At 41.0% G+C, this 26137-nt stretch overlaps 1 protein-coding gene across 1 annotated transcript; it reads right to left on the reverse strand.

Moving 5' to 3' along the window:
- Positions 1-1587: 1587 nt before the first annotated feature.
- noi (splicing factor 3a subunit 3 noi) lies at positions 1588-22414 on the reverse strand. Its single transcript, XM_080286174.1, has 5 exons — positions 22233-22414; positions 19716-19922; positions 17131-17284; positions 10109-10322; positions 1588-3814 (listed from the first exon to the last, which is right to left on the reverse strand). Exons 1-5 carry the CDS (start codon positions 22326-22328, stop codon positions 2983-2985), a joined length of 1503 nt encoding a protein of 500 aa, XP_080142300.1. The 5' UTR covers positions 22329-22414; the 3' UTR covers positions 1588-2982.
- Positions 22415-26137: the final 3723 nt, after the last annotated feature.

Consider the following 26137-nt stretch of genomic DNA (forward strand, 5'->3'; position numbering starts at 1 on the left):
GCGGACAACTTACATTAATCCAATCGGTTTGCTTCCATGGCTGTGCATGAAATTTGAGGAGTCTGGGGGGAAGGGGTCTGTTATTCTGGGAAGTTGAGAGGTGCCACAGTTGAGACCATGCATTGGCCAGGCGAGGTGAAAGCACTGAGTGTCAGTTTCGCTGTGCTCGTCAGCATGCTAACACCATAGCGTTTTGAACGGGACCAATGCATTTTTTTTTTTTTTTTTTTTTTTTGCTATCCTTACTCAACAAGCCAAATTTCAATTGTGTGTGTTTGCCTATCACTGTTTATAACACACTACAGACGCTTATGTCTTAAATTAGTCTTATTTGATCAACATAATATTCTCTATAAGGTTTATTATTTGTCCAGTACGGAATTAGTCCATTACGACAGTATCTGATCTAATTACCATACTGGATGCAAGGCCACTGTACTAGCTCAACCAGGGGTGAAAAAAATACATAATAAATGTTTGGTCTCATACAAAAGCAATAAAAAAATATGAGAAATGTACTAAAAAAAAAGCTCCTGTATTATACTGAGGCAACTTTTATTTTTCAATAATACAACTATGCAGCTATTTCTTAATTATTATTTTTTTTTTTACTGGTGGAAATCTGTAAAACCAAATTTTATAAATACGGCTTTTCGTAAATAATGTGAAACCATTTATCATGATATACAGTACTGTAATTATTAAACTAATAATATTTGCCCTTACAAAAAAAAAAAAAAAAAAAAAGGAAGAAAAAGAGGGAGAGAGTAGTCAGGACATATTTCATAAGTTACATTTTGCATCCTTTGAATTCCACCGCTGTCATAAATTACCCCATAAACTAGTATTTAGTTTTTACAGTAAATTATTAAATGCAACCATACCTGACTGCAAGAAATTCACTCTAAAACTGCAAACACATTATACAAAATCATCACTTGTGCACACACTGAAAAATATCATTACAAGGGAGTCCACTGAATTTCATACTGAACAATCCAGCTGTCTCAATAGGGTTGGAGGAAGGCTGTTATCAAATGTTTCATTTGTGGTGTCAGTTTCTATCGTGCAGGTGTTGCTAACGATACTTTTTTGAGTGTGTGTACATAGTCAACTGTACATTTTTAATCTATGTGTGAAGTATCAGTGACTTTTCTTACTTATTACCAAACAATGAATGATTCTTAGTAATTTTTCTGTTTTGTGAATGATTGAAATGTGACGTAATTTGTACTCTAACCAAAATACTTTTTTTTTATTTTAGTGGCAAACCTGACAGTAGCAGCACAAAATAAAAATATACTGTCCAGATAAAATCATCTGATTAAAAGGAAAAACATGTTAACTGCTTTACATTAGTTATTTACTGACTATATTTTAGAAGAATCATGGCCACAGTACTGTATGTGAAATCTTTGTAAAAAACTAGTACAGTACAGTACTTGTAAACTACTATCATATAAAGCATACCTAGTTGTACAAACTCTAACTTTCTAGTACAGTACTGATCACTAAGACTGATATAAAGGCTGAGAAATTATTATTATTTTTTTTTATTCATTTGTTTTTCCTTCCTCTGTTGTTATAAAAAAAAAAAAAAAAAAGCATATGCTACTGGAGACAACTATGTTATTCCACATACCATATTACATGACAGACGTATAGTACTGTATATACATAATTTGTATTTTGTAATAATGAGCAGTTCCACAAATGTTTTTTCAAAATTCCGACCCGCATTTCAGTCACAATATTTTAAGTGTCCAGTACGGCTGCATATGTTGTGTTTTTGATGCACGATTCACCTATACCAGTACAATAATGCTCTCAGCTTATGGTAAGGTCCTTAAAAGTAGTAAAACACAAACAGAATTTATATGTGAAATGCAGACCTCAAAGCATCCCAAATACGTCACTCTTTTATCGCCACTCAGACACACTACGATAGCAAAAGGAATGTAATTGTGTAAAGGATCACTGAATACCATTTCCTCCTTCTTCCTTCACACCAAGCCCATCTATGATACGTCATAAGTACATTTAGTGTGATTAAAAATGTGGACAACAGAATCGAAGAGAGTGTACTGAAATGGTATGGTCATGCAGAGAGAATGGATAACAACAGTGTGGTGAAAAAGGTATGCCTGAGCAAACCTGAAGGAGGGAGGAGGCAAGGTAGGCCAAGGAGAAGGTGGAGAGATATGATGGATAAGTGTGTGAGGAACAGAGGTTTGGAAGTTTGTGAGGCTAGGGAACTGACAAGAGAGTGAGCTGGCTGGATGAAAGTTGTGAGGAGAAGTGCATGATCAGGGATTTGGCACCTCTTTTTAACGTGGAAGAGTCTGGACTGACTCAATCGGATACGTTTATGTGAAGCTGCAGAACATGGTGAATGTTTTTGGCGTATCCGATACAGCCAGGATTCTGGGGGCTTGAATAATGAGTGAATGGAAGCGTGGCCCATTAGACTGGGCAAATTTGGGCTGTCTGGATATTGCTACTCCTCACCCTGCCCTACTGTGGGAAAGGAGGTCCGGATGATGATGATGATAAATGTGTTTACCAGAGTGCCATTAGGCTTCCTTCTGAATGTTTGGTACTTTCAACGCCAATCTGAGTAAGGTTAGGGACTGCTTTGGGGAGTCATTAGGTACGATGAAAGGGAAGTTGGTACAATCATTTTCAACACATGTTATTTTATCTGTATACAATAATGTGAAAGTTTTAAACCAATGCAATGTTAGGACCAAAATGTCAAGCTATAGGTGATGAATCTGTACTGTGACAGCATTAGTTGACAGTCACAGTACATTAAAATATGGACAAAAATATTACTTCTACCAAAATGTACAACAAACACCTTTTATCAACAAGCTTTCCAAAAGGCAAAATGACTTTTCAATTCTCTTAAGATGTCAAGAAGTTACTGTACATAACTGTCCTTCATCGGTCATAGACAGGACTAGTAAGAGAGTTTAATATTTACAAAAGACCTTGGCGCTTTAGGTCATCGAATGTCTTCCTGTTAACCACATTACCCTGAGAATCCTCATATTCCTCCTCCTGCTCTGACTGCCATCGCTCTGATGTTTTCTGTACCTTTAGCTTTTCCCACAACTTCAGAGCATCTTCAATCTGTGTTACATTAGCAAAGTGGGCTGTGTTAGGGATACCCAGACACCTCATGCCATGTGCATGACGCCACTCTGCAAAATGCCGCTGGAATGCCTTGGGACCTTTGTAGGTAAAGTTACCACAGATTTCACAATTGTAACTAATATTAAGACCATGCAGTTTGTAGAGCCAGTATGGGATAGGTTTACCATCCCAACCCAGTGGCAGGTTCTTGGGATTGTAGGGTACCTCATCATCTGCTTCATCTTCAGATTCAGAGGCTGATGCTTCCTCCTCCTCCTCTTCTTCTCCATCCCTCCTAGCCTGCTTCCTCTGCACATTCTCTTTGGTTGCTGCCCTTTGTTCACTAAGAATTTCTGTCAAGCGGTATACTTGTGCTTCCAAGTTTGCCAGCTCCTTGATTTTTTCTGTTTCACGACCCTTTGTTACCTTGCCAGGCTTGGACTTTGCAAAAAGAGATGGGTCGAGCTCTTCCACCGATATACCCTTGGTCTTGAAAAGTCGCTGGGCTCGCTCTTCCAGTGTACCACCACATTTCAAGCCCAAAGCCATGAGAGCAGACTTCAGACGATCCAGCCCTAGAGACATCAACTCCTCAGAGGAAGAAAAGGCAGACAGATCAAGATGAGCACCCATGGCTGCCAGAGCACCACCAGTTTCCTTTGGCCATCCTGGAAATCTAAAGTAAGAAATACACACTTTGTAAAGAATGGCACATCATAGGAAAAATATCATCATCATCATCATCATCATTCAGACCTCCTTTCCCACCCTAAGGTGAGGTGAGGAGTAGCAATGTCCAGACAGCCCAAATTTGCCCACTCCAATTCATTCCATTCACTCATCATTGAAGCCCCTGGAGTCCTGGCTCTATCTGATATGCCAAAAACACTAGCCACGATCTGTAGCTTCACATAAGCATATCCGATAGTCAATCCGGATGCCGTCACGTTAAAAAGGGTTGCCAAATCCCTGATCATGTGCTTCTCCTCGCAATATTCATCCAGCCAGCTCGACCTCTTGTCTGTCCCCTAGCCTTAGTGGCTTCTAAACCTCTCTTCCTCACACACTCATCCACCATATCCCTCCATATTCTCCTTGGCCTACCTCACCTCCTCCTTCCTTCAAATTCACACAGATATACCTTTTTCACCACTTTATTGTTATCCATTCTCTCCACATGACCATACCATCTCAGTACACTCTCTTCAATTCTGGTGTCCACAGACTTCCTCACTCCACAGCTTTCACGAATCACATTATTTCGTATCCTATCCACTCTCTGTATTCCACATACATTCCTCAGCAGTCCCATCTCCACTGCTCTAATGCTTGACTTTTCATTTTCATGCCACACCACAGTCTCACATCCACATGTTAAAGTTAGCACTAACATTCCTTCATGTAAGCCTCGTGCAGCTGCAACACTCAAGCCTCTGTTTCTTATCAAGGCCTTCATTGCACCAGCTACTTTTCTTCCTTGTGTCATGTCTCCATGGTTGTTCAATCTGTACATGGATGGGGTAATAAAAGAGGTACAAGGTAGGGTAATGGATGTTGGAGTGGCCCTGGTGAGAGAGGGTAGTGTTTGAAAACTCCATGTACTGTTGTTTGCAGATGATATTGTGTTGTTGAGTGAAGATGAAGGAGAGCTGCAAGGCTTGGTGGATGAGTTTGGGAGAGTGTGTAAGAAATGGAATCTAAAGGTGAATGTAGGGAAGAGTAAAGTGATGGTCTTTGAGAGAGGTGAAGTCAGTGAATGTACAGCGAGGTTGGATGGTGAGGAATTGGAAAATGTGAGTACGTTTAAGTACTTGGGGAGTGTGATGAGTAAGGATGGAGGTTTGGAGGGTGAAGTGCTTGAAAGGGAACAGCAGGGACGAAAGGTTGCTGGTTCCTTGAAAGCAGTGATAAGAAGCAGGGAAGTGAGCATGGAAGTGAAAAAGTTACTACATGACAGTATTGTGATACCAACTCTAACTTATGGAAGTGAAGCTTGGACGTTGCTGGAAGGACACAGGTCAAGAGTGACAGCAGTGGAAATGAGTTATTTAAGAGGAGCTGTGGAGTCACATGGAGAGACAGGCTGACAAATGAGGATATAAAGGAGCGCTGTGGTGTGGATGTGGATGTGATAGGAAGCGTTAGGAGGAATACACTGAGGTGGTTTGGCCATGTGGAGAGGATGGAGGGTGAAAGACTGACGAAGAGAGTGTATGTGAGTGAGGTGGAGAGGGGAAGAGGGAGGGGGAGGCCGAGGATGAGATGGAGGGATGGGGTGGAGAGGGATATGAGAGAGGGGGGTGTGAGTTGGGAGCGGGGCAGTGAAATGGCGGGGGACAGGGCGATGTGGAGGCAATTTGTTTGTGGCCACCCTGAACGGGATTGAGGCATCTGGTAATAGATAGATAGTCACTCTACTCTCCACTTCTTTTGCACATTTTCCTCTCATTTCTATCACTGTTCCCACATATTTGAACTATCTCACCAATTCCTGTCTCTCTCCATTCACTGTAACATCGCACTGTGTGACCTTCTCTCTCAATAACCATCACATTATTCTTTTCTACATTTACTCTCGAGGCACGACACTCACAGACAACAGCAAAACTCTACACTAGTCTACCAAGTTCTTGTCCAGTATTTGCAAGTTGTACTGCATCATCAACATACAACAAACTTGAGATACTCCATCCATCACCATTCATTACAAATGTCATCCCCTTCTCCAATACTCATGTTTTTGCTTCTCTCATCATCCCATCCATATATATATTGAACAACAATAGGGACATCATGCAACCTCGTCGCACACCCACACTGACTGTGAACCATTCACTTTGATGCCTATTAACCCTTACACATGCTTCACTACCATCATAAAAACTCTTGACAGCACCTAGCAGCTTACCATCTACACCGTACATGCGCAAAACCTTCCATAATCCTTCTCTGTCTACTTTGTCATATGCTTCTTCCAGATCCATGAATGCCATAAACACCCTATAGTCCTTCTCACAAGCCTTCTCCACTATCTGTCTCACCGCATATATATGATCCACACATCCTCTGCCACTCCTAAAGCCACCCTGCTCATCACTCAGTAGGCCTTTTGATATCTCTCTTACTTTCTCTGTAATAATTCTTCCATATACCTTCCCTACAAAACTCAACAGATTTATGCCACGATAATTCATGCATTCACTTCGCTCACCTTCATTTTTGTACAGGGGTACGATCACAGTCTTTTTCCACTCTACTGGCACAATTTCACTCATCCATGCCTTCTTACACATCTCCAACACGCACTTCATTCCGCTCTCTCCATTACATTTAATCATCTCCGCATACACCTCATCAGCACCAGCTGCTTTCCCATAAATATCCATCCATCCATCCATCATCCAATCCTACGTTGCCCCATGAGGAGCGTAGGAGCCCGGGGCAAGGCAGTTGGTCCCGACATTTAACATGAGAGTGACCTGCTTCACTCATCCCTGGGTGGCCTTACGTGAGCAGTAAACCCCAACCACCCCTTAGATAGAAACCTTCATCGGCTTAATCCGATTACAGCACACTAATTACCCACTAATCCACCAGGTGCCAAAATTTGGTTATATGCTTACCACCCAGTGTAGTAAATGGTTTCCTGGTGTACAGGAAACCATTTGGCCTGGCACTGTGTAGAGTCACCCACAGGCAAAAGGAAGAGGGAAGAATGAAAGAAAGAAAGACAGAAGAGGGAGTGTAAAGTCACCCGTAGGCAGAATGATGAGGAAAGACAGAAGGAAAAAGACAGAAGAGGATGGAAGGAAAGAAGGATGGAGGAGAGGAAAAGGCAGACACCTGAGAGCAGCACTACATCGAGTGCGTGGATGGTGAGCGCCCCCACCTACCACGTACTATAATCCTCAGTGGGACCCAAAGACTTACAGTAATTCCTGTGGTTAGGGATGAAGGAATACTTCCACAATAAAGGTATATCCTGTATGACCTATCTTTTGAAATCTCCCTCATAATGGTTAAAATGGCCTCAAATCTGGGTCCTGAGTAATGTTAAAGAAAGTAAACTCTTTACCCCTTTCAAAATTACGTCTTTTTAATTTATATTTGCTATTGATTTTATCAGATACATTTATGTAACGCTACTGAATGTGGTGAATATTTATGATGTATCAGATAGAGCCAGAATTCTGGGGGCTTGAATGATGAGCGAATGGAAGCGTGGCCCAGTGGACTGGGCAAACTTGGGCTGTCTGGACGTTGCTACTGCTCACTCTGCCCAAGGGTGGGAAAGAAGGTCCGGATGATGATGATGATAATGATTTGCTATCTCCAGAAATATTTTCCAGCTTGAGAAAGGCTTTCAGAACTGGAGGGGTTGGTTATAGTCTTCAATATCTTCACTAACTTCATCAACTTGGTGCTCTCCTAAAGTGAGTAAAATCCTCCAGAAGTAGCAAGAACAAAATAAAAATGACATCCTTGTCCTGAAGGGGTTAACAGGAACAAGGCAAGATGTGATGGTGCTGCAAACGAAAGATGAAAGGGAGTGAAAAGGATGAATGAGGTGTGCAATATGTAGGACCACACACATGATGAGCATTCATGTGCTTGAAGGACTGGAGCCCATTTCACTGGACATGAGGTTGATATTCCACTTACATACTTTCTCTTTCCCCTACCTCAGTCCATCTTTTGCAGGAAATATCAGTAAATAGGCGGTGGCTGAATCGGTAAAGAGGCGGCCTGCAGTCTTAACCCGCGCCGTCCCGGCGACGTGAAGTAACGCGGCAACATTGCAAGGTCCCTAATTTGCACAATTTTCAATTTTTGTGAGTGATTTCGCGAGTGATTTTTGGCATGTATACACGGGACACCTTCCTCTATTCCTCTACAAGATGCCAAGCAGGAACAATGCCTTACACCGCATAATCTCCCCCCCCCCCTGCACGCCATTGTCTCGGCAATTCACCTGTTACCAGTGACCTGGCCAATAAAGACATTCAGGGCCAGAGTGATTCCCCAATCGATGACAATGTGGAGGACAATGTTTACATAGCATTACAGGAAGAAACAGTCAGAAATGATGATCAGGTAATGTGGGAAAAAAAAGGTCATGAATGGTGATGAGTTAGTGAGTGAAACAATGCTTATAATGCCTATATTACTGTTTGAAAACCAATATACTCTTGTACTACATATAAATTCGTACCAAGTAAATAAGTAAATACTGTTTATGAGTGGATAAAATAGTTACTCTCCCATAGAACTCGTTTTCTTTGGTGCCAGCCTGTTAGAAAACCCAGTCAGGTAAGGAAGTACTTGTACCTAAATCGCGTATTTTAAACCTCAGGCGAGCGATTTCTCTATGAATTTTCAATGTTTCTCACCAAAAGCGGATGTTTAGGCCAAAAAAAAAAAAGGTCCAAAAACGTCGGGATGGGGCAGGTTAATGGACCCAGGATTGAATCCCGGCTGGGGCAGGGAACAGTTTAAGGATCTGAATTTTCTAAAAAAGGCAGACTTTCCTGATCTACCAGATGACCCGCCAACATGTCGTAAAAATACCCCAGCTAATACCAATGCACCAGACCTGTATGAGAGAGCCCTAGCATGTATTCAATATGGACGGTGGGTGTTAGCGCCGAAGTGGTGACATGTGAAGGTGTAGGAGGACTACTGGGCCTTGGGATAGGTCACTGCCCCCGAGAAATAGGCCCTGAAGCCTTTGCCCAGAGTCGGACACTTAAAAAAAAAAAAAAAAAATCACAATGATGATGATAACCAACAAATAATAATCATAATAATAATAATAATAATCATAATAATAATAATAATAATAATAGTAATAATAATAATTTGTGGTAGGTGGGGGCACTCACCATCCACTCACTCAATGTGGTGGTGCTGTCAGGTGTCAGCCCTTTCCTCTCCTCCCTCCTTCTTTCCTTCCATCCTCTTCTGTCTTTCTTTCCTTCATTCTTTCCTTGCCTTCTGCCTACGGGTGACTTTACACTCCCTCTTCTGTCTTTCTTTCCTTCATTTTTTCCTCTTCCTTCTGCCTGTGGGTGACTCTACACTGAGTGACATGCCAAATGGTTTCCTGTACACCAAGAAACCATTTACTATGCTAAGTAGTAACCATATAACCAAATTTTGGCACCTGGTGGTTTAGTGGGTAATTATTGCGCTCCAATCGGATTGAGCTGGTGAAGGTTTATATCCAAGGGGTGGTTGGGGTTGACCGCTCATGTAATGCCACTCAGGGATGAATGAGGCTGGCCACTTTCATCTTAAATGTCAGGACCAACTGCCTAGCCCCGGGTTCCTACGCTCCTCATGGGGCAATGAAGGATTGGATGATGGATGGATGGATAAAAATAATAACTACTGGTGTAGTGCTGCTCTTGGGTGACTATGCTTTCCTCCCTTCCTTCTCTCCTTCCTTCCTTTTCTCTCTTTCTTTCCCTCATTCTTCCCCCTTCCTTCTCTCTACGGGTGACTCTACACTGAGTAACAAGCTAAATGGTTTCCTGTACACCAGGAACCATTTACTATGCTGGGTGGTAACCATATAACCAAATTATAGCCCCTTGTGGTTTGGTGGGTAAGTAAGGCCCTCCAATCTGATTGAGACTGTGCAGGTTTATATAAAAGGGATGGTTGGGGTTTACTGTTCACATAATGCCACTCAGGGATGTGTGACGCTGGTCACTCTCATCTTAAATATATGACCAGCTTGCCTAGCTCTGGGCTCCTATGCTTCTCAAGGGCAACACAGGATTAGATGATGATGATGATGATGATGATGATAATCATAATAATAAAAAAAAAATAAGTAATAATAATAACAACAATAATAATAATAATTAGGAACAGGACTAGTACTATTTACAGCAGTATCATCACAAATTATTATTTTCAACATAATGAAAAAATATATATATATAAAAAGTCATCTGATGCTAACCTGCCAGCTTCCCACTGTTCGTTAAAGTCTTTGGTGACAGACTCAAGTTCGTCACTGAGGTCAAGAAGAGGCTTGACTCGCTCCACATAACCGTACAAATAGTCCAGAAGTACAAACAAATACTCCCGGTACTGAGTAGTTTTCTTGTCCTTTGGGATCTCATACAGCCGGTCAAAAGTGGTCAAGTAATTTATGTAGTCAATCTTCTCCAGTCCTGAAATGTTGATGTGTATTATTAAACTTGTGTATTTAGCTTCATCTGAAATGTAAACAAGGCTATTAAGTTTGTTCTACTTGTACTATCACAAGAAAATTTTGCCAATACTTTCATACCGGCTGTTATGATGAAACATGTTACATGACATATTTTAATGAGATAACAGTATGAAGCACACAGCAAAACAGTATGAAAAAAAGAATCTCTCTGATATTCATAGGGGAATGGGAAAAATGAAAGGCAGGATACAATCCTGTAAGGGGACTCAGTGAATTACCTGCTGGAGACAGTATGATACAGTACCATATACAGCAAAGTACTGTACAGTGGTTTCCTTTTGTTCCATACTTGGATGTGTAATATGAAAAGAAAGCAGTACTGGAACAATAACATTGCTATAATGCACTACAAACCTTTACATATTCCTAAGAATGGGAGACAAATAATATACCGCCAATATATTATACTCTGCATGATTGTGGTGTCTGGCAATAGACAGATAGATAGATGTTTAAAGGACAACTAAAAAGGGTAGGAGCAAGGGAACAGACACCAACTTTTGTTTTATTACACTTACACTCCATTGCCCATGCTAGGATGTGTAGTTTCTTTCACCCTATGGCATTTTTCTATGTGTCTCTGTCATGAGCCACTTCCCCACTAAATCCCTAGCCCACAGGTTTCAATGCATGGCCTCACCCCATGTATTCCTCTACCTGCAACTGGACCCTCCTTCCTCCATATTCATACCTAAGAGCCTCCTAAGCCAGTCATCCTCCTCCCTTCACTCAATGGCCAAAGCATCTCAACCTACAAGTTTACATCACCTCGATGATATTTCTTCTGCCAGTGTCTCTCACAGCGCACTATTCTCAGTTCTACAACTCAATGAGGCCATACTCATCCATCTCAACATGAGACCCTACTCATCCATCTCAGCATGAGACCCTACTCATCCACCTCAATATGTGACCCTTCTTATCTATACCAACATTCTCCTTTCTGTGCATTCCAATCTTTAAGTATATAAGCAAAAATCTTACTACCAAAAAGCACTCCTCGAGAGGGGATCCAAAGAAGGGAGCACTGAATTACTGTAGTACTGCTGATAAATCAGGAGAGAGAAATGGAACTTACTTCCCTGGTCTTTGTCACAAATGAGATGTAAGATCTGTACTCTACATCTCCTTACTTATGTGAGAAGGGGAAACAGTGTAAGAATAATGATTAAACAGGGCTTACTGCAATATACTGGTGTTAATCTCCAACCACAATTTTCTACTGGTATCTTAAGCCCCTAGAGAACTGCTCTACTTAGCTGAGTACTGAAAAAAAAAAAAAAAAAAAAAAAAAATTTATTGAAACAGTGCTTGATCAAAGTTTCATGCATTGGTTAACTTCATGTATACTCCAATTTTGTCTACAGATCACCTAAGATGTCCCTTTCTTTCATTGCACAGCTTCAGTGTGACCTCAGCCATTATGAGAGGGCTGATGTGTGCTCACATGGACTGGGGATATTATGCCCACAATAATATTTCCTCCTCAAAAATGAAACATGTGTGCATGGTATGGACACTTACAGCTACAGTGTGGCAAGAATCAATCAATCAGTCTATCTATCTATTGCCAGATGCCTTAATCCCATAAGGGGTGGCCACAAACAAGTTGCCTCCATGTCACCCTGTTCCCCTACATTTCACTGCCCTTCCTCCAGCCCACACACACACCCTCTCATATACCTCTCCACTCCAGCCCTCTATCTCATCCTCAGCCTCACCCTCCCTTTCCCCTCCTCTACCTCACTCACATACATTTTCCTCGTTAGTCTGCACTCTTCATCCTCTCCACATGGCCAAACCACCTCCATGTATTTTTCCCAATGCTTTCTATCACATCCACACCACAACACTCCTTAACTTCCTCATTTGTCAGTCTGTTCCTCCATGTAACTCCACATGCTCCTCTGATAACTAATTTCTCACTCTTGTGTCCTTCCAACAAGGTCCAAGTTCCGCTTCCATACGGTAGGGTTGGTATCACAATACTATCATGCAGTGACTTTTTTTTTACTTCCATGCTCACTTCCTTATTTCTTATCACTGCTTTCAAAGAACCAGCAACCTTTCTTACCTGCTGTAGCCTTTCAAGCACTTCATCCTCCAAACTTTCATCCTTACTCGTCACCCTTCCCAAGTACTTAAATGCAGTCACACTTTCCATTTCCTCATCATCCAACCTTAATGAACATTCAGTGACTTTATTTCTCTTGAGGACCATAACTTTACTCCTCCCAACATTCACCTTTAGATTCTGTTTCTTACACACTCTCACTTGCCAAACCTTGCAGTTCTCCTTTGTCTTCTCTTAACAGTGCAGTATCATCTGCAAACAACAATACAAGAAAAAAAAAGAATTTATAAGCTAAGTCACAAACAGCAAAGTGTACTGTATTTAGTGAAGCCAAGCCTGGCAGAGGTAGGGTGGTTGTGATGGAGCCTGCCACAAACCATTTTCCAAATGTGCACTGAGCCAATACCATGACTGCACACTTCACACACTGAGCTTTTGAATTTTGTTAACTCATGCTCGTTGAGTCTGTTCTATCTTCAATGATGATGCAAATTCTTTAATAATTTCACTATTTTGCCATGGAAATGTTCTCTTTTTAATTACTGATAACTGATCCCTAAATTGCATCTTGAGGTTAACTTGTACAACCCATTAATGGATGTCTAAGAATAAAAAAAAAGAGTCAGGGTTTAGGAATTGGTGAAAAATCTGAAAATTTTACAACTCCACCTCCAACTCTGACTCATCTCGGAATGAAGTACAGTACTGAACATTAACCATACAGGATATGGATATGGTGTTGGTAAATGAATACCCGTAATACTTCGTCAAGGAAGTCTAATACTGATACCAGTACTTTAATTTTTTTATCATGGTTTTAAATTCTCTAATCATATTGCTCGTATGATAAAAATTAGTTGTTAAACAGTTTTTTAATAACTGTAAAATAATGAATATTTGTTATAAGGCATGGTAAATATTTTTTCAAAAATTTAAAGTCTCATAAAAGTACAAAAAAAAAAAACTTGCCACATAAAATATGAAAACACTTCCACATACTACAACGTATGATAATTATTTTTTTTTTTGCAATATAAAACATTAAAGTTATTCAATAGCTGTAAAATAAGTTAAATATGATGCCATTTTTTTAAAAATTTGGAATTAAAGTCATGAGACTTTTACCAACTCCAACTTCATCTAAACACAGGTGATTCTGACTCTGACTTCATAACCTCCACAGAGCACACAAAAACTGCAACAGTATTGTACAAAACACTCTGATACCTAAAAAAGCATAACACTATCTGAGGTGTCTAAGCTGGGTAGCAGCCTGCTAAGATGCTTTTTTTTTTTTCTTATGTGAGGAAGAAGGAACCAAAGGCAATGAGCCCACAATACTGTTCCCTCCAAGAGAAAAACAAAATACAAGAGAGAGCCAAATTCAAGATCCATTCATTTCGAGATGCCTGGACACACTGCGTTTGAAAGACTGGAGATCATAGGAAACAGGAAATACAGACAGAGGGAGCCAGTTCCAGAGCTGACCTGTTGCATAGATGAAGGACTGGGAGTAACGGCTGACTTGCATTAGAGAGTTGGACAGAAAAGGGGTGATAGTTTGCCGCTAGACGGGTGCTACGCGCCCGTCGTAGAAGTGGAGGAATGCATGCAGACAGTTCAGAGGAACGGTGACCATTGAAGTAGCGATAGAAAAGAGATAAAGATGCAACACTGTGGCGAAGAGACAGAGGTTGAAGGGAGTCAGTAAGATGGGGAGAGTTAATGAGACGAAAAGCCTTTCACTCCACCCTATTGAGAAGAGCTGTATGTGGGGAGCCCCCCCATACATGAGAGTTGTACTCCACACAGGGGCGGATAAAACCCCTGTATAGAGTCAACAATTGTGCAGGGGTAAAGAAGGAATGGAGTCGGCTTAGCATACCCAATCGCTTGGAAGCAGATTTTACAAGAGATGTAATATGATCTTTCCAAGACAAGTCCCGAGCAAATGAAACCCCAAGCATGTTCAACGATGATGCATGATTAAGTTGAGTATTATTAAACATAAGTGGGTATACCTCTGGAAGATTTTGTCGAGTTGATAGGTGCAAAAACTGAGTCTTTGATGCATTAAAAACAACCAGATTATTTTAGCCAAGTCAGACATTAGGTGTGCCATAGCCTCATCCCTTGCCTGTTGAAGTAACTGCTGAGATGGACGTTGTGGGAATCGAATGGAAAGGTGAAGGGTGGAGTCATCAGTGTATGAGTGGATAGGGTTAGATGTACAGCATAGAAGGTCATTGATGAATAAAAGGAAGAGAGTTGGTGATAGGACAGAGCCCTAAGGAACACCACTGTTAATAGATCTAGGAGAAGAACGATAGCCATCTACAACAGCGGCTATAGAACGACCAGAAAGGAAGCTAGAGATGAAGGCACAGATAGAAGGATAGAAACCGTAAGAGGGCAGTTTGGAAATTAAAGATTTATGCCAGATTCGATCAAAAGCCTTTGAGATGTCAAGTGCAATGGCAAAGCTTTTGCCAAAGTCCTGAAAGGAGGATGACCAGGAGTCTGAAAGGTAGGTGAGAAGATCGCCTGTGGAGTGTCCCTGACGGAACCCATACTGACGATCAGAAAGAAGGTTGTGATAGGAAAGATGCTTTAAAATTTTTCTATTAAGAATTGACTCGAAAACTTTTGAGATACAGGATGTTAAAGCAATTGGATGATAGTTAGAGGGTTGGGAATGGTCACCCTTCTTTGGGACTGGCTGAATGAGAGCAAACTTCCAGCAAGAAGGAAAGGTACAAGTTGACAGACAAAGGCGAAAGAGTTTGCCTAGGCAGGGTGTTAGCACAGAAGCACAGTTCTTGAGAACAACAGGAGGGACTCCATCAGGCCCATATGCCTTATTAGTACTGAGGCCAGCAATGGCAGAAAATACATCAGCTGAAGAAATTTTAATGTTAGCCATGAGGAAGTCAGAGGGGGGAAGAGAGGGAGGAACAGCACCGGAATCGTCTAAGGTGGAGTTGGAGGAGAAAGTCTGAGTGAAGAGATCTGCTTTATCAGTAGAAGAAATAGCTACAGAGCCATCAGAGTAGAAAAGAGGAGGGAAGGATGATGAGGTAAAGTTGTTAGAAAGGTTTTTGGCAAGGTGCCAGAAGGAGCGGGAAGAGTTCGAGTTAGAGAGTTGAGAGCATTTTGTACGGATGAAATTATTTTTAGCAAAGCGAAGAACAGACTTAGCACGATTCCGGGCAGAAATGTATAAAAGATGTGATTCAGGGGTGGGTTGGCTCCGGTACCTTTTATAGGCCCTCTCCTTGTTGTGGACAGCATTAGAACAAGCGTGATTAAACCAAGGCTTTCGTGCATTAGTCAAAGGATATGAGAAAGGAATGTATGCTTCCATGCCTGAGAGAATAACCTCCGTAATGTGCAAGGCACACCCAGATGGCTCCCGGCCATGGAAGCAATAATCATTCCAGGGAAAATCAAAGAAGTACTGCCTGAGGGCCTCCCAATCCGCAGCTCCAAAGTGCCAGAGACGACATTTTTTTGGAGGGTCCGCAGGCTGTACCGGAGCGATAGGACAGGTTAAGGTGATAAGGTTGTGATCGGAGGAGCCCAACGGAGAGAAAAGATTAACAGTGTAAGCAGAAGGATTAGTTGTAAGGAAGAGATCAAGTATGTTGGAGCTCTCTCCAAGGCGGTCAGGGATACGGGTAGGGTGCTGTACAAGCTGCTCTAGGTCATTAAGGATAGAAAAGGTTTAGGCTTGTTCACCAGGTGGATCAGTGAAAGGAGAGGAGAGCCAAAGGTGGTGATGAACATTGAAATCTCCAAGAATGGAGATTTCAGAGAAAGGAGAAATGGATTGAATGTGTTCCATCGTAGAAGTAAGATAGTCAAAGAATTTTTGATAGTCAGTAGAATTAGGAGATAAGTACACAGCACAGATATATTTAGTCAGAGGATGACAGGAAAGCCAAAGCCAGAGTGTAGAGAATTCAGAAGAATCGAGTTCAGGAACACGAGAGCAAGATAAGTTGTTGCGTATATATACACAACAGCTACCTTTGGCTTTGAAATGAGTATAGAGAAAGTAGGAGGAAACAGAAAAGGGTTTGCTGTCAGTTGCCTCAGACAGCTGAGTCTCAGTTAGGAAAAGAAGGTGAGGTTTAGAGGAGGAGAGGTGGTGCTCAACAGAGCGAAAGTTAGAGGAAAGGCCACGAATGTTGCAGAAATGAAGAAGAAGAGAGTCAGACAGTGGTTCCAGGCACCTTGAGTTGTCACCGGGAGAGGGGCTGAAGGTGGGGGCATTTATGGTCCCCCCCCCCCCTGGGGACTCCGAGGCTATGTTAATCGACGCCTTTTTTTTTTTTTTTTTTTTTGAAAAAGAAGTGTGGTGTGTACTGTGCATGTAGTTTGGTGTTGATAGTTGGAGAAACTTGTATTGGAAAGCATGCTGGTCTACTCTCTGTGTTACTGAGACACTGAAAAAGTTCAGCAAAGGGGGATGGTCGGGACCTAGTCCCGAGGGCTGATGAAACGGGAGCTCCAGCTCTCCCTGTCATCAGCTTTCCATCCACCTTGGGAGTACTGCCCTGCTCAACTAGTGCTACAGTCTACTCCTCTGCAGGAGGTACTTATCATAACAGTACAGTACCAAGTGTAAAATGTACACCAAATGATATATAAGTGAAGAACCAGTGCCTACCTTTGATATTGAGGTACTTATTGTAGCATTCATGGAGGTCCAAGTACTTGCCATAACCTTCCTCATCAGTGAAGTCTGCCATCACCAGATTTTCATCATTGGCCTCACGTTGTTTGTTGATCTCCTCAAACTCTACACTCATGGGCACACTGATCTGTTGGAAAATGTTTGGCTTTTATAGAAGACTCAGTATATGTCCCTGGATTTTATTATTTCATACTTACAGTACCTGCCAACTTGCAGGGTAGTGTTTGAAAACATGGTTTTCTGCTTCTTTACTTTAGAAAGCACTGCATGCCAGCAGTTACAGACAGCTGTAATTTAAAGCATTCTGTGACCAGTTACAGACTATAAAATGAAACAGGATATCCATATTTATAAGTTTACAAATACTGTAAATACTGTATTTATGACGACGCCAAGTACTGTACAGCAGACCTTTGTTTTATGATGAACCTGTATAGCCATCACGAATCGCTTGAGCATTGATGAAAAGGTTAGAACCCTTTTTTTGTTATACATTAGCATTGTTGCTTATGATTCACCTTTAGATTCAAAAGGTGAATGTCGGGAGGAGTAAAGTTATGGTCTGTGAGAGAAATGAAGTCACTTAATGTACAGTGAGGCTGGATGAGGAGGAAATGGAAAATGTGAGTGCATTTAAGTACTTGGGTAGTGTGATGAGTAGGGATGGAAGTTTACAGGGTGGAGTGCTTGAAAGGGTACAACAAGGAAGAAAGGTTGCTGGTTCTTTGAAAGCAGTGATAACAAACAGGGACGTGAGCATGGAAGTGAAAAGTTACTGTATGACAGTATTGTGATACCAAATCTAACATATGGAAATGAAGCTTGGACCTTGTTGGAAGGATGCAAGTCAAGAGTGAGAGCAGTGGAAATGACTTATTTGAGGAGCATGTGGAGTCACATAGAGAGACAGACTTACAAATGAGGAAGTGAAGGAGCATCATGGTGTGGATGTGGATGTAATAGGAAGTGATACGAGAAACACACTGAGGTGGTCTGGCCATATGGAGAGGATGGAGAGCGAGAGACTGACGAGGACAGCCTATGTGAGTGAGGTGGAGGGGGGGAGAGGGAGGGGGAGGCCAAGGATGAGATGGAGAGATGGAGTGGAAAGGTAAATGAAAGAGGGGGGGTATGAGCTGGGAAGAGGGCAGTGAAATGGCAGGAGACAGGGTGCCATGGAGGTGATTTGTTAGTGGCCACTCCTTATGGGATTAAGGCATCTGGTAATAGACAGACAGATAGAGATTTTTGCTTATACGATCATTATGCTCCTACACGGAGTCTCGCTGGTTGATGCACGAATGCTGTTTTCACCTAGCTATATGATTGCCAACACAGAGGCTTACTGACATCTGTTTGTTCCAAGATGGACTTTGAACTTGGTCACTATCAGGTGTGTTATAGTGTTAGTGACAGAACAATAGTGTAGTGCTGGCCTTCAAGCAGCAAGTGAAGTGCAGAAATGAAAACAACAACCAGTTTAGATGAGCTGGAAGCTAATTTTTACAGTTATTTTGGATGGTAAGCAGCAAGTGAAGTGCAGTGATATAAAATAACTACCAGTTCATGTGAGTTGGAAACTTGTTTTTAGACTATAATGGGTGGGTGACTCTTGACCAAAAATGCATCCCCATCTAACCCATGTTATAAATGACTCTATATACAGTAAATCATTATGCAATGGATTTTATCAAGCACATCCTTGTAAAATGAGGGTGTAATGTACAAGAGAAATTAATCAAACTGAAAGGGCACAACGACAAAGTGAATAGTCCGTAGAGAGGTGGCCTGCAGTCCTACTGGACCCAGGTTCAAATCCCCACTGGGGCAGGGAATAGTTTAAGGATTTGAATTTCATGTAAAGCAGACTTTACCGATCTACCAGAAGACCCGCCGGCATGTCGTAAAAATACCCCCGCTAATACCAATACACCAGTCCTGTATGAGACAGCCCTAGCATGTATTCAGTATTTGTTAGTGCCAAAGTGGTGACATGTAGAGGTGTATGATATGTAGGACTACTGGGCCTTGGTATGAAGCCTATGCCCAGCAGCTTTTAATAACAATTAGTTATTGATGTACAGTACTAATACTGTCCTGGTATCTAAGAGAAATATGTACATGTTACAAAAGTTATCAGAATTTTAAAAAATCATAGAGGGAAAAAACTAAAACACTGAGGACAATTAAAAAAAAGTTCATAATCAGTCAGGAGCAAGTGACCTCTCTGTGGTCTAAAAAAACAGCTGAGACTTAAAAAAAACATCAAGAACTGGTAACTTTTACCAGGTATCTATCTATTTATCTATTGCCAAACGCCATAATCCCGTAAGAAGTGGCCATTATGAGTTATTTGTTTTACAGGGAGGGGCGCTAACCCTCCGCCAACCCACTTGTTGACACGTAGGGAGCACATAAGGTTTGGTTATATGGTTACCACCCAGTGTTGTAAATGGTAACTATACCATATTGTATACAAACAGTAGCTACTCTATGAAAGACAAGGAGTTGTGAGCATTTTATCAAACCACATTTTGCTCTTCTATAATCATATCTACCTCATTTGGGTGTTTCTTGTGGAACTCCTTGATTTGCTTCAGTCTGTTATAAAACTCTGCTAATTCATTGGGTCCTGAGAGTGCTGCCACCTCATCCTTACGCAAGCCATCCTTGTCTTCATACAAGTCTGCCAGGTGTTGGGAGCTCTCCACATAGCGATCCAAAAGTATCCGATGACGATGGTCAGAGTTGATTACATCCCGGTTCTAAAAGAAAGTTGGAGTTGATGTGATATCATTAAAAACAACCAAGACTAGCCTACACAGCAAATATCTACCCACCAACTCTCATTCCTACTTCTGTCCAGCTCCCTAATACAAAAGTCAACTAATAGCCACATGAATATTTGTCCTTCATGCACACAAATGCTCAGGTATAGAATCATCTCTAACCATCTTTCCCTCTACCTATGACCTCAAGTCTGAAATACAATGTGTCCTGGATCTCAGATTCTAAAGATCATGGTTCTGGTTTCCTTTTGTCTTAATTTCCTCTGAAGGGATTATCTATACAAGCTATTGGCTTTTGGTTCCTGTTCCTGCAATTAAAAAAATAAATAAATAAAGTAAATTTTCAGTAGTTCACATCACCCGATTTTGAAACAAAAAATATTTTCTCTGGTCAATTTTAATGTGATTTGAATGAATCTGAGCTTCATTTTTGTCAGAAATCAGTCATTTTGGAGATAGGCCTACCTAAGGCTATCTCCAAATCATGTGAATTCCAACCAAAAATGATGAAAAAAACATTCAGATCACACTAAAACAACCAGAAAATCACATTTCTAACCTAACCTAACTTAACTTTGCCTTAAATGTCATTGTCAGAGTCCCTTAACCCGGGCCCTCACAACACCAGGAAAAGAAGAGATCGCTGGGGATATTAACCTAACCTAACCTTACCTTAAATGTCGTTGTCAATGCCTCAACCAGGACCCTCACAACACCAGGAAGATGCCTTTAGGGATACTGAATCCTCTGACGACAGCATTTATGGTAAGGTTAGGTCAGGTTAGGTTAGAAATGTGGTTTTCTGGTTGTTTTATTGTGATGAGTTTTTTTTTCCCTCTTTTTTTTTTTTTTTTTTTAAGATAGCCTTGGGTAGACCTATCCCCAAAATGTGTAAATTTCGACAAGAACAAAGCTCAAATTCAAACAGTTCACACTAAAACCAACCAGAAAAAATATATTTTTTTGTTTCAAAAATCAAGTGATGTGAACTACCGAAATCTTCTTCTCCTTTCGGGTCTCCCCTCTGGGGTCGCCACAGCAGATCACCCATCTCCATCTTACTACAGAAATGTTACACCTAAATGGTCTCATATTCCGTCAGAGTACACCCACTACAAGAGGAAACCATCGTGCAACTGACTGAAGCAAGGGATATTTGAAATCTGAAGATGTGCAAACGATGTCAGCGACTTGATTGGCCTGCATTTTGACCAATTTTAATCTCATTGGCCGTGAGGTCCAAACATGTACAGTAGTCACGTGACGTCACACCTGAGAGCGAGGGGAAAGAGCTCCACGTAAGTTTGAAATTGCGGGGATTATGAATGTTCATGTTAAACATACATTTCCGAAAACAAGTTTATGGTGGAACAGAGTCAAAATATGGTGGTCGACAATGTGGTTGTATCAGATTTTCTGGACTGGGTGATGTGAATTACCAAAAATTGACCAAAAAATTCTTCAAACATACGGTAACCTACACATGCAGTATATGTAACTGCAGTCCAAAACTGATAGGGAAATGGTTGTGAGTGAGATTCAAGTGACACAATTCATCCCTCCAATGACCTTAGTTTCCCAAGAAACTGGCAAAACTTGAAAGGCCAAAAGAAATTGTATGGCAATGCATGCATAACAAAATGCAAGGCATTAGGTATATACTAGTCTGCAGAAGTTGGTAAAAATAAAGTTTAGAGATAACAGTGTAGGGAAAAAGGACTGTGATGTATTTTGTGAAAAATGCAACAGCAAGACAATGCAAATATTGTGTAAGGATGCATATGGTATGGTTATCGGTGGAACCTCTTCATACCTGAAAACACGCTTCTGTACACCCTTACGAAGTCACTGAATCAGTTCAAAGGTAGGTAAAAATAATTCTTCTATCTTTAAGAGGTGATCCTATGTCTCCTGAGGGGTTATGGTTACCAAACTTAAATTGCAATGTAGTTGTCCTCATATTATATGTACAGTAGATTCTTATCTTGTTACTTAATAGTGTAGTTTTTAAAAAGTGACACTATTCAGCTAAAGCTAAGAAAAAACCTAAGCCTGATATTGAAAAACTTTAAAATCAGTTCCAAACTGTAGTTGATGTTGCAATGACCATGGTTCTGCTTTCCATGAACTAAAGTGACTATTGCACTAAACTGCACAAGTCTGTGGAAGCATGCATTTAGTACCTGTCCTTCTTAATAAAGCTAAATGGTACGAAATTCATCATTTCTTTTAATCCAACTTAGGGCTGCATGAGGCACATCAACGTCCAAGTGATCAAACACTTACTGACGTCTTTTTGTGCAGACATTCCTTCACCATTGCTGCCATGAGTCTTTCCCTTTCCTCATGGTACCTCCTCTGTTGTTCTAGTATAGTGTCCATATTGTCAAGCTATTGCAAACTGTAGTACACGGGGAATACACAGACTCAACAAGCATCCATGATACGTAAACAATCTCATACGTCGATGCTTTCGGGCACAATGGCACATTCGCGATCTGAAGTGTAAATACCGCCATGTTGCTACTCAAATTACATATTTAACGAAACAAATTAGCAATAGCCCAAATTTAGCGTCGTAACTCATATATTTTCATATACTAACATGTGAAAGAATTAAAGCAAAGTAGTTCATGGCATTTTATCTAAAATAAAAATGTAATTACTTCCAATGGCGTTGTTGTGACTTCAAAATATGAAACGTTCTTTAATGAAGATTATATATTAAGAACAAACGTTTTAAATGGTTCTTATTTGCAAATGATTTGTAAAATTATATTGAAAAAATGAATGATATATGTTCTAATGAATATATAGTACTTGGCTGATTGATTAAAATATTTACTGTTGTTTTTATACCTGATCCTTGAGTTTTACTGAAGGTTAAAAGATCTTCTATGGATGATAGCGTTAATACATATTGTTGAGTATATTTTACAAATACGCATAATAATATATGTGATATAATATGTCTTAGCTCTTGAAATTTAGAAAAGCAAAGTCTCCCCTAATGTGGAGTGGGAGGTGCTGCCATCTTGTGACGGCGCGTTCGTCAGAGTTGTGACTAACGAAAACAATCGTCTGCAGAGTGAGTGGTGATGAGTGGTTGTGTGTGTTGTGCTCTCACATCTCTCCTCAGTGCTGGCAGTGGTGATAAATTAATACTACTTTGCAAATTATATAAGTGTATGTGAATATTCCGTAGATCTCCTGGAGACAGACTGGGTGAGTAAACGTCATTCGGTTCGTGTGTAGACGAGTGTAAATATATTAACATTCTTCCTAGCAGCTTGCAAGGACCGTGAATTTAAAAGGAACAGCGTAAGGTTCCCATTTAATTTTTACTATCTGTGAATGAGTAGTGTGTCTCATTGTCATGTCAAGAAAATCTACAACCAGTAGATGTAATTTTCTCCCAGTCTCTGTTGGCAGAGAGGCTGAAATAGCGTCATAGGCAGTAAATATCTAGGTTAGTATAAATATGCTGAATTAGAGAGCAATAGATTATTATTTGGCCGCGTGTGTTTAGAGCACCATTAAATACTCAGGACTCAGCATCTGCGTCTCTCAGCACGGTCAGAAGTGAAAGTTTGATATAAATGCTCCATAACGCAAGGTTGACTCACGAAGTCAGTAACATTAAATCAGACAAATTGCGGCAATTCTGGAAGTATGTGTGGGAAGGATTTGAGATGGAATTCTTAGGCGAAACAATATGAGAAATCGTGGAGTGAATGAACGCGTGGGTTGGGGAGTGAGGGGTAGCGTAGTTAGGGAGGAGCGATGGAAATGGAGGCGAGGAAGGAGTATTAGATTTGAAGGGAATGAAGTGATGGAAGGAGAGATAGATATGATGCAAAGGTAAAAATAGGAGGAATAATAGTTGAAGAAGAGAATCATGAGGTGTAGGGAGTAAAGATGGGAGGGAAGAATAGCGGAAGAAGGAATGATGGGTTACGATGAATGAAGTAATAAATGGGGGAAATATAAATGATAAAGTTATGAGTAATAATAGAAGAGGAAGTTAATTTTCGAAAGTAGGAGATAAGGTATAGTGTGAGAGAGAGAAGGGGGGGGGTTGGGAGGGGTAGGAGGGAGGGAGGCATGTTTACGCCTCAGCTGACTGCCATAACAGGGAGGGAGTGGAGGGAGGAGGGACGGGATGCTTGGGGTAGGGGGGAAAATCGCCCGTGCGTTGCCTTCTTCCTGTCGAATTTAGGGAGTAAAATTGTCCGGCCAGCACCAGACGATTTTGTTCTGTTGAGAAAATTCTTGACTAGCAGTAGGATTTTAAGTACTTGAAATGCATCGACTGTTCCTGGCATATCGGTAACGTGCATGTAATAGCTGTTGTTTTTGTTGCCATGGTTACTGTTTACTGACTTGGATTGATTTCGCTTTGGGCTGGTTTACGTTGCTTTACATTTGTGCCGTCCTGGTAGCATTAAACCGATATAGTATTTGGTATATGAATTTCGGTTGTATTCATATATCGTAGATATTTAATATCCTTGAGATGCAACTACATAATTCGTATTATTATTATTATTATTATTATTATTATTATTATTGACATGTTTGGTAATTGTATACACGGTGGTACGGTATCCGTAATTATGCATATCGTATATTAATTCTTGATGCTGTGGTTACTGGCCCATATGTTGTTAATTATACTGTAGATTCCGATAAGTTCTCATTATCGTTATTAGCTCGAGTAGGAACCGTGATTCGGTTTATAAATATGTAATTATGCTTACCCCTGAGTCATACCATAACTGTTTGGTATTTATTTTTCATATACGGTACGGTGCCGCATTTCCCGTATGAGAAGGGGCTACAAGTGCTAAGACGCACCCTGTAACACACTAGGTATTTTTGGAGGGAAAAATGTTTGAGGATTTATTAGCTTACCGTACCAGCAAGTTTAAGGCGCCGACTCTCTGGTATCATTTTTCTGTCAGTAGCTTATCACATACTGGACCTATTACCAAGTATTTGTGGTTACGGTATAATTATTTAGATGTACCTAGTTCAGCACAATTTTGTACCTGTTCTCATCAGCAACAACTCGTAGTCACAACTACAAGGCGTGTAAACACACTGGCGACGGCATCTTTACATCCAGCTCCCATCAGCTGATGTTTTTATGATCAGTTCTTTGATCGAACCATTATAACCTACACCCCCAAAAGAATTCACTCAGTTCAGGCAACAGTCATTATCGTAATATTGCTTTATTACGCAATACCATTATATCAGTACATATTGCCAGTTGTCATTTTATAATACCATGCCTGTCTTTTCTGCATTGATGCCATCCTGTTCATTTGTGGAGGGGTGTCGTCTGCTGGGTGACTGTGCAGACAAGATTAGTGACGTCGTCTGTTTCGATGACTGTAGTGAGTGCTTTGTATTTCGTGACAGGGGTTCGTGAGTGTTTTTACCTCGTGACTGGATTCATGAATGCTTGTATCCCGTAACTGGGGTTCGTGAGGGTTGGCAAACTCCTTTGTACAGCTTGATCATCAAGTGCTAAGACGCAGAGTGATTTTCGAGTGCATTTTTGTGGGAAAAAAAAAAGTTGTCGTACGGGAAATACGAGTAATTTTATTTTGGTTTTTATATAATACAGCGAAGCTATTCGACATGTCTTCCACATTACCGTACGTAGGCCTACCGATATAACTTTTTTTTCTTTTTCTCAGTTAACTCCTGTATATATTTTACAGGCAGCGTGGTGGTTATATAGTTCGTACGCCTGTTGTGGTTACATTGTGTGTGTGTGTGTGTGTGTGTATTATCTGTTTTTTTATCGTGAATTATCAGTTTTTGAATATTCGCAGTGTTGCTGGATTTATTTTTTTATTGTGTGTGGTGGCTATTTTATATTGTATAGCTTGGATTTTTATTTTGTTATTGTGGTGGTGTTCCGCTGTTGTTTCTCACGTCACCCCATCATCCCCCCCCCCCACCTCATGGCCTTGACGTTGCTCTGTTCCGTGCTCTACATCCTATCCCCCACCTTCATCCCCCTTACCCCCCTCTCTCCACCACCCCCTTCAGCCCATTTACCCCCCCTCTCTTCACCACCCCGTTCAGCCCATTTACCCCCTCTCTGCCACCCCCTTCAGCCCATTCACCCCCTCCATCTTCACCACCCCCTTCAGCCCATTTACCCCCTCTCTCTC

The sequence above is a fragment of the Coenobita brevimanus genome, chromosome 14, assembly GCF_032717465.1.
Source record: "Coenobita brevimanus isolate Jiangsu-jjx chromosome 14, ASM3271746v2, whole genome shotgun sequence".
Classification (NCBI taxonomy): domain Eukaryota; kingdom Metazoa; phylum Arthropoda; class Malacostraca; order Decapoda; family Coenobitidae; genus Coenobita; species Coenobita brevimanus.

Coding starts and splice junctions, on each gene's coding strand:
- noi (XM_080286174.1), bottom strand. CDS start 22,328: ATGGACACTATACTAGAACAACAGAGGAGGTACCATGAGGAAAGGGAA. Junction 19,923..22,232: donor GTCTGCACAAAAAGACGTCA/GTAAGTGTTTGA, acceptor ACTTTCTTTTAG/AACCGGGATGTAATCAACTC. Junction 17,285..19,715: donor ACAAGAAACACCCAAATGAG/GTAGATATGATT, acceptor ATTTTCCAACAG/ATCAGTGTGCCCATGAGTGT.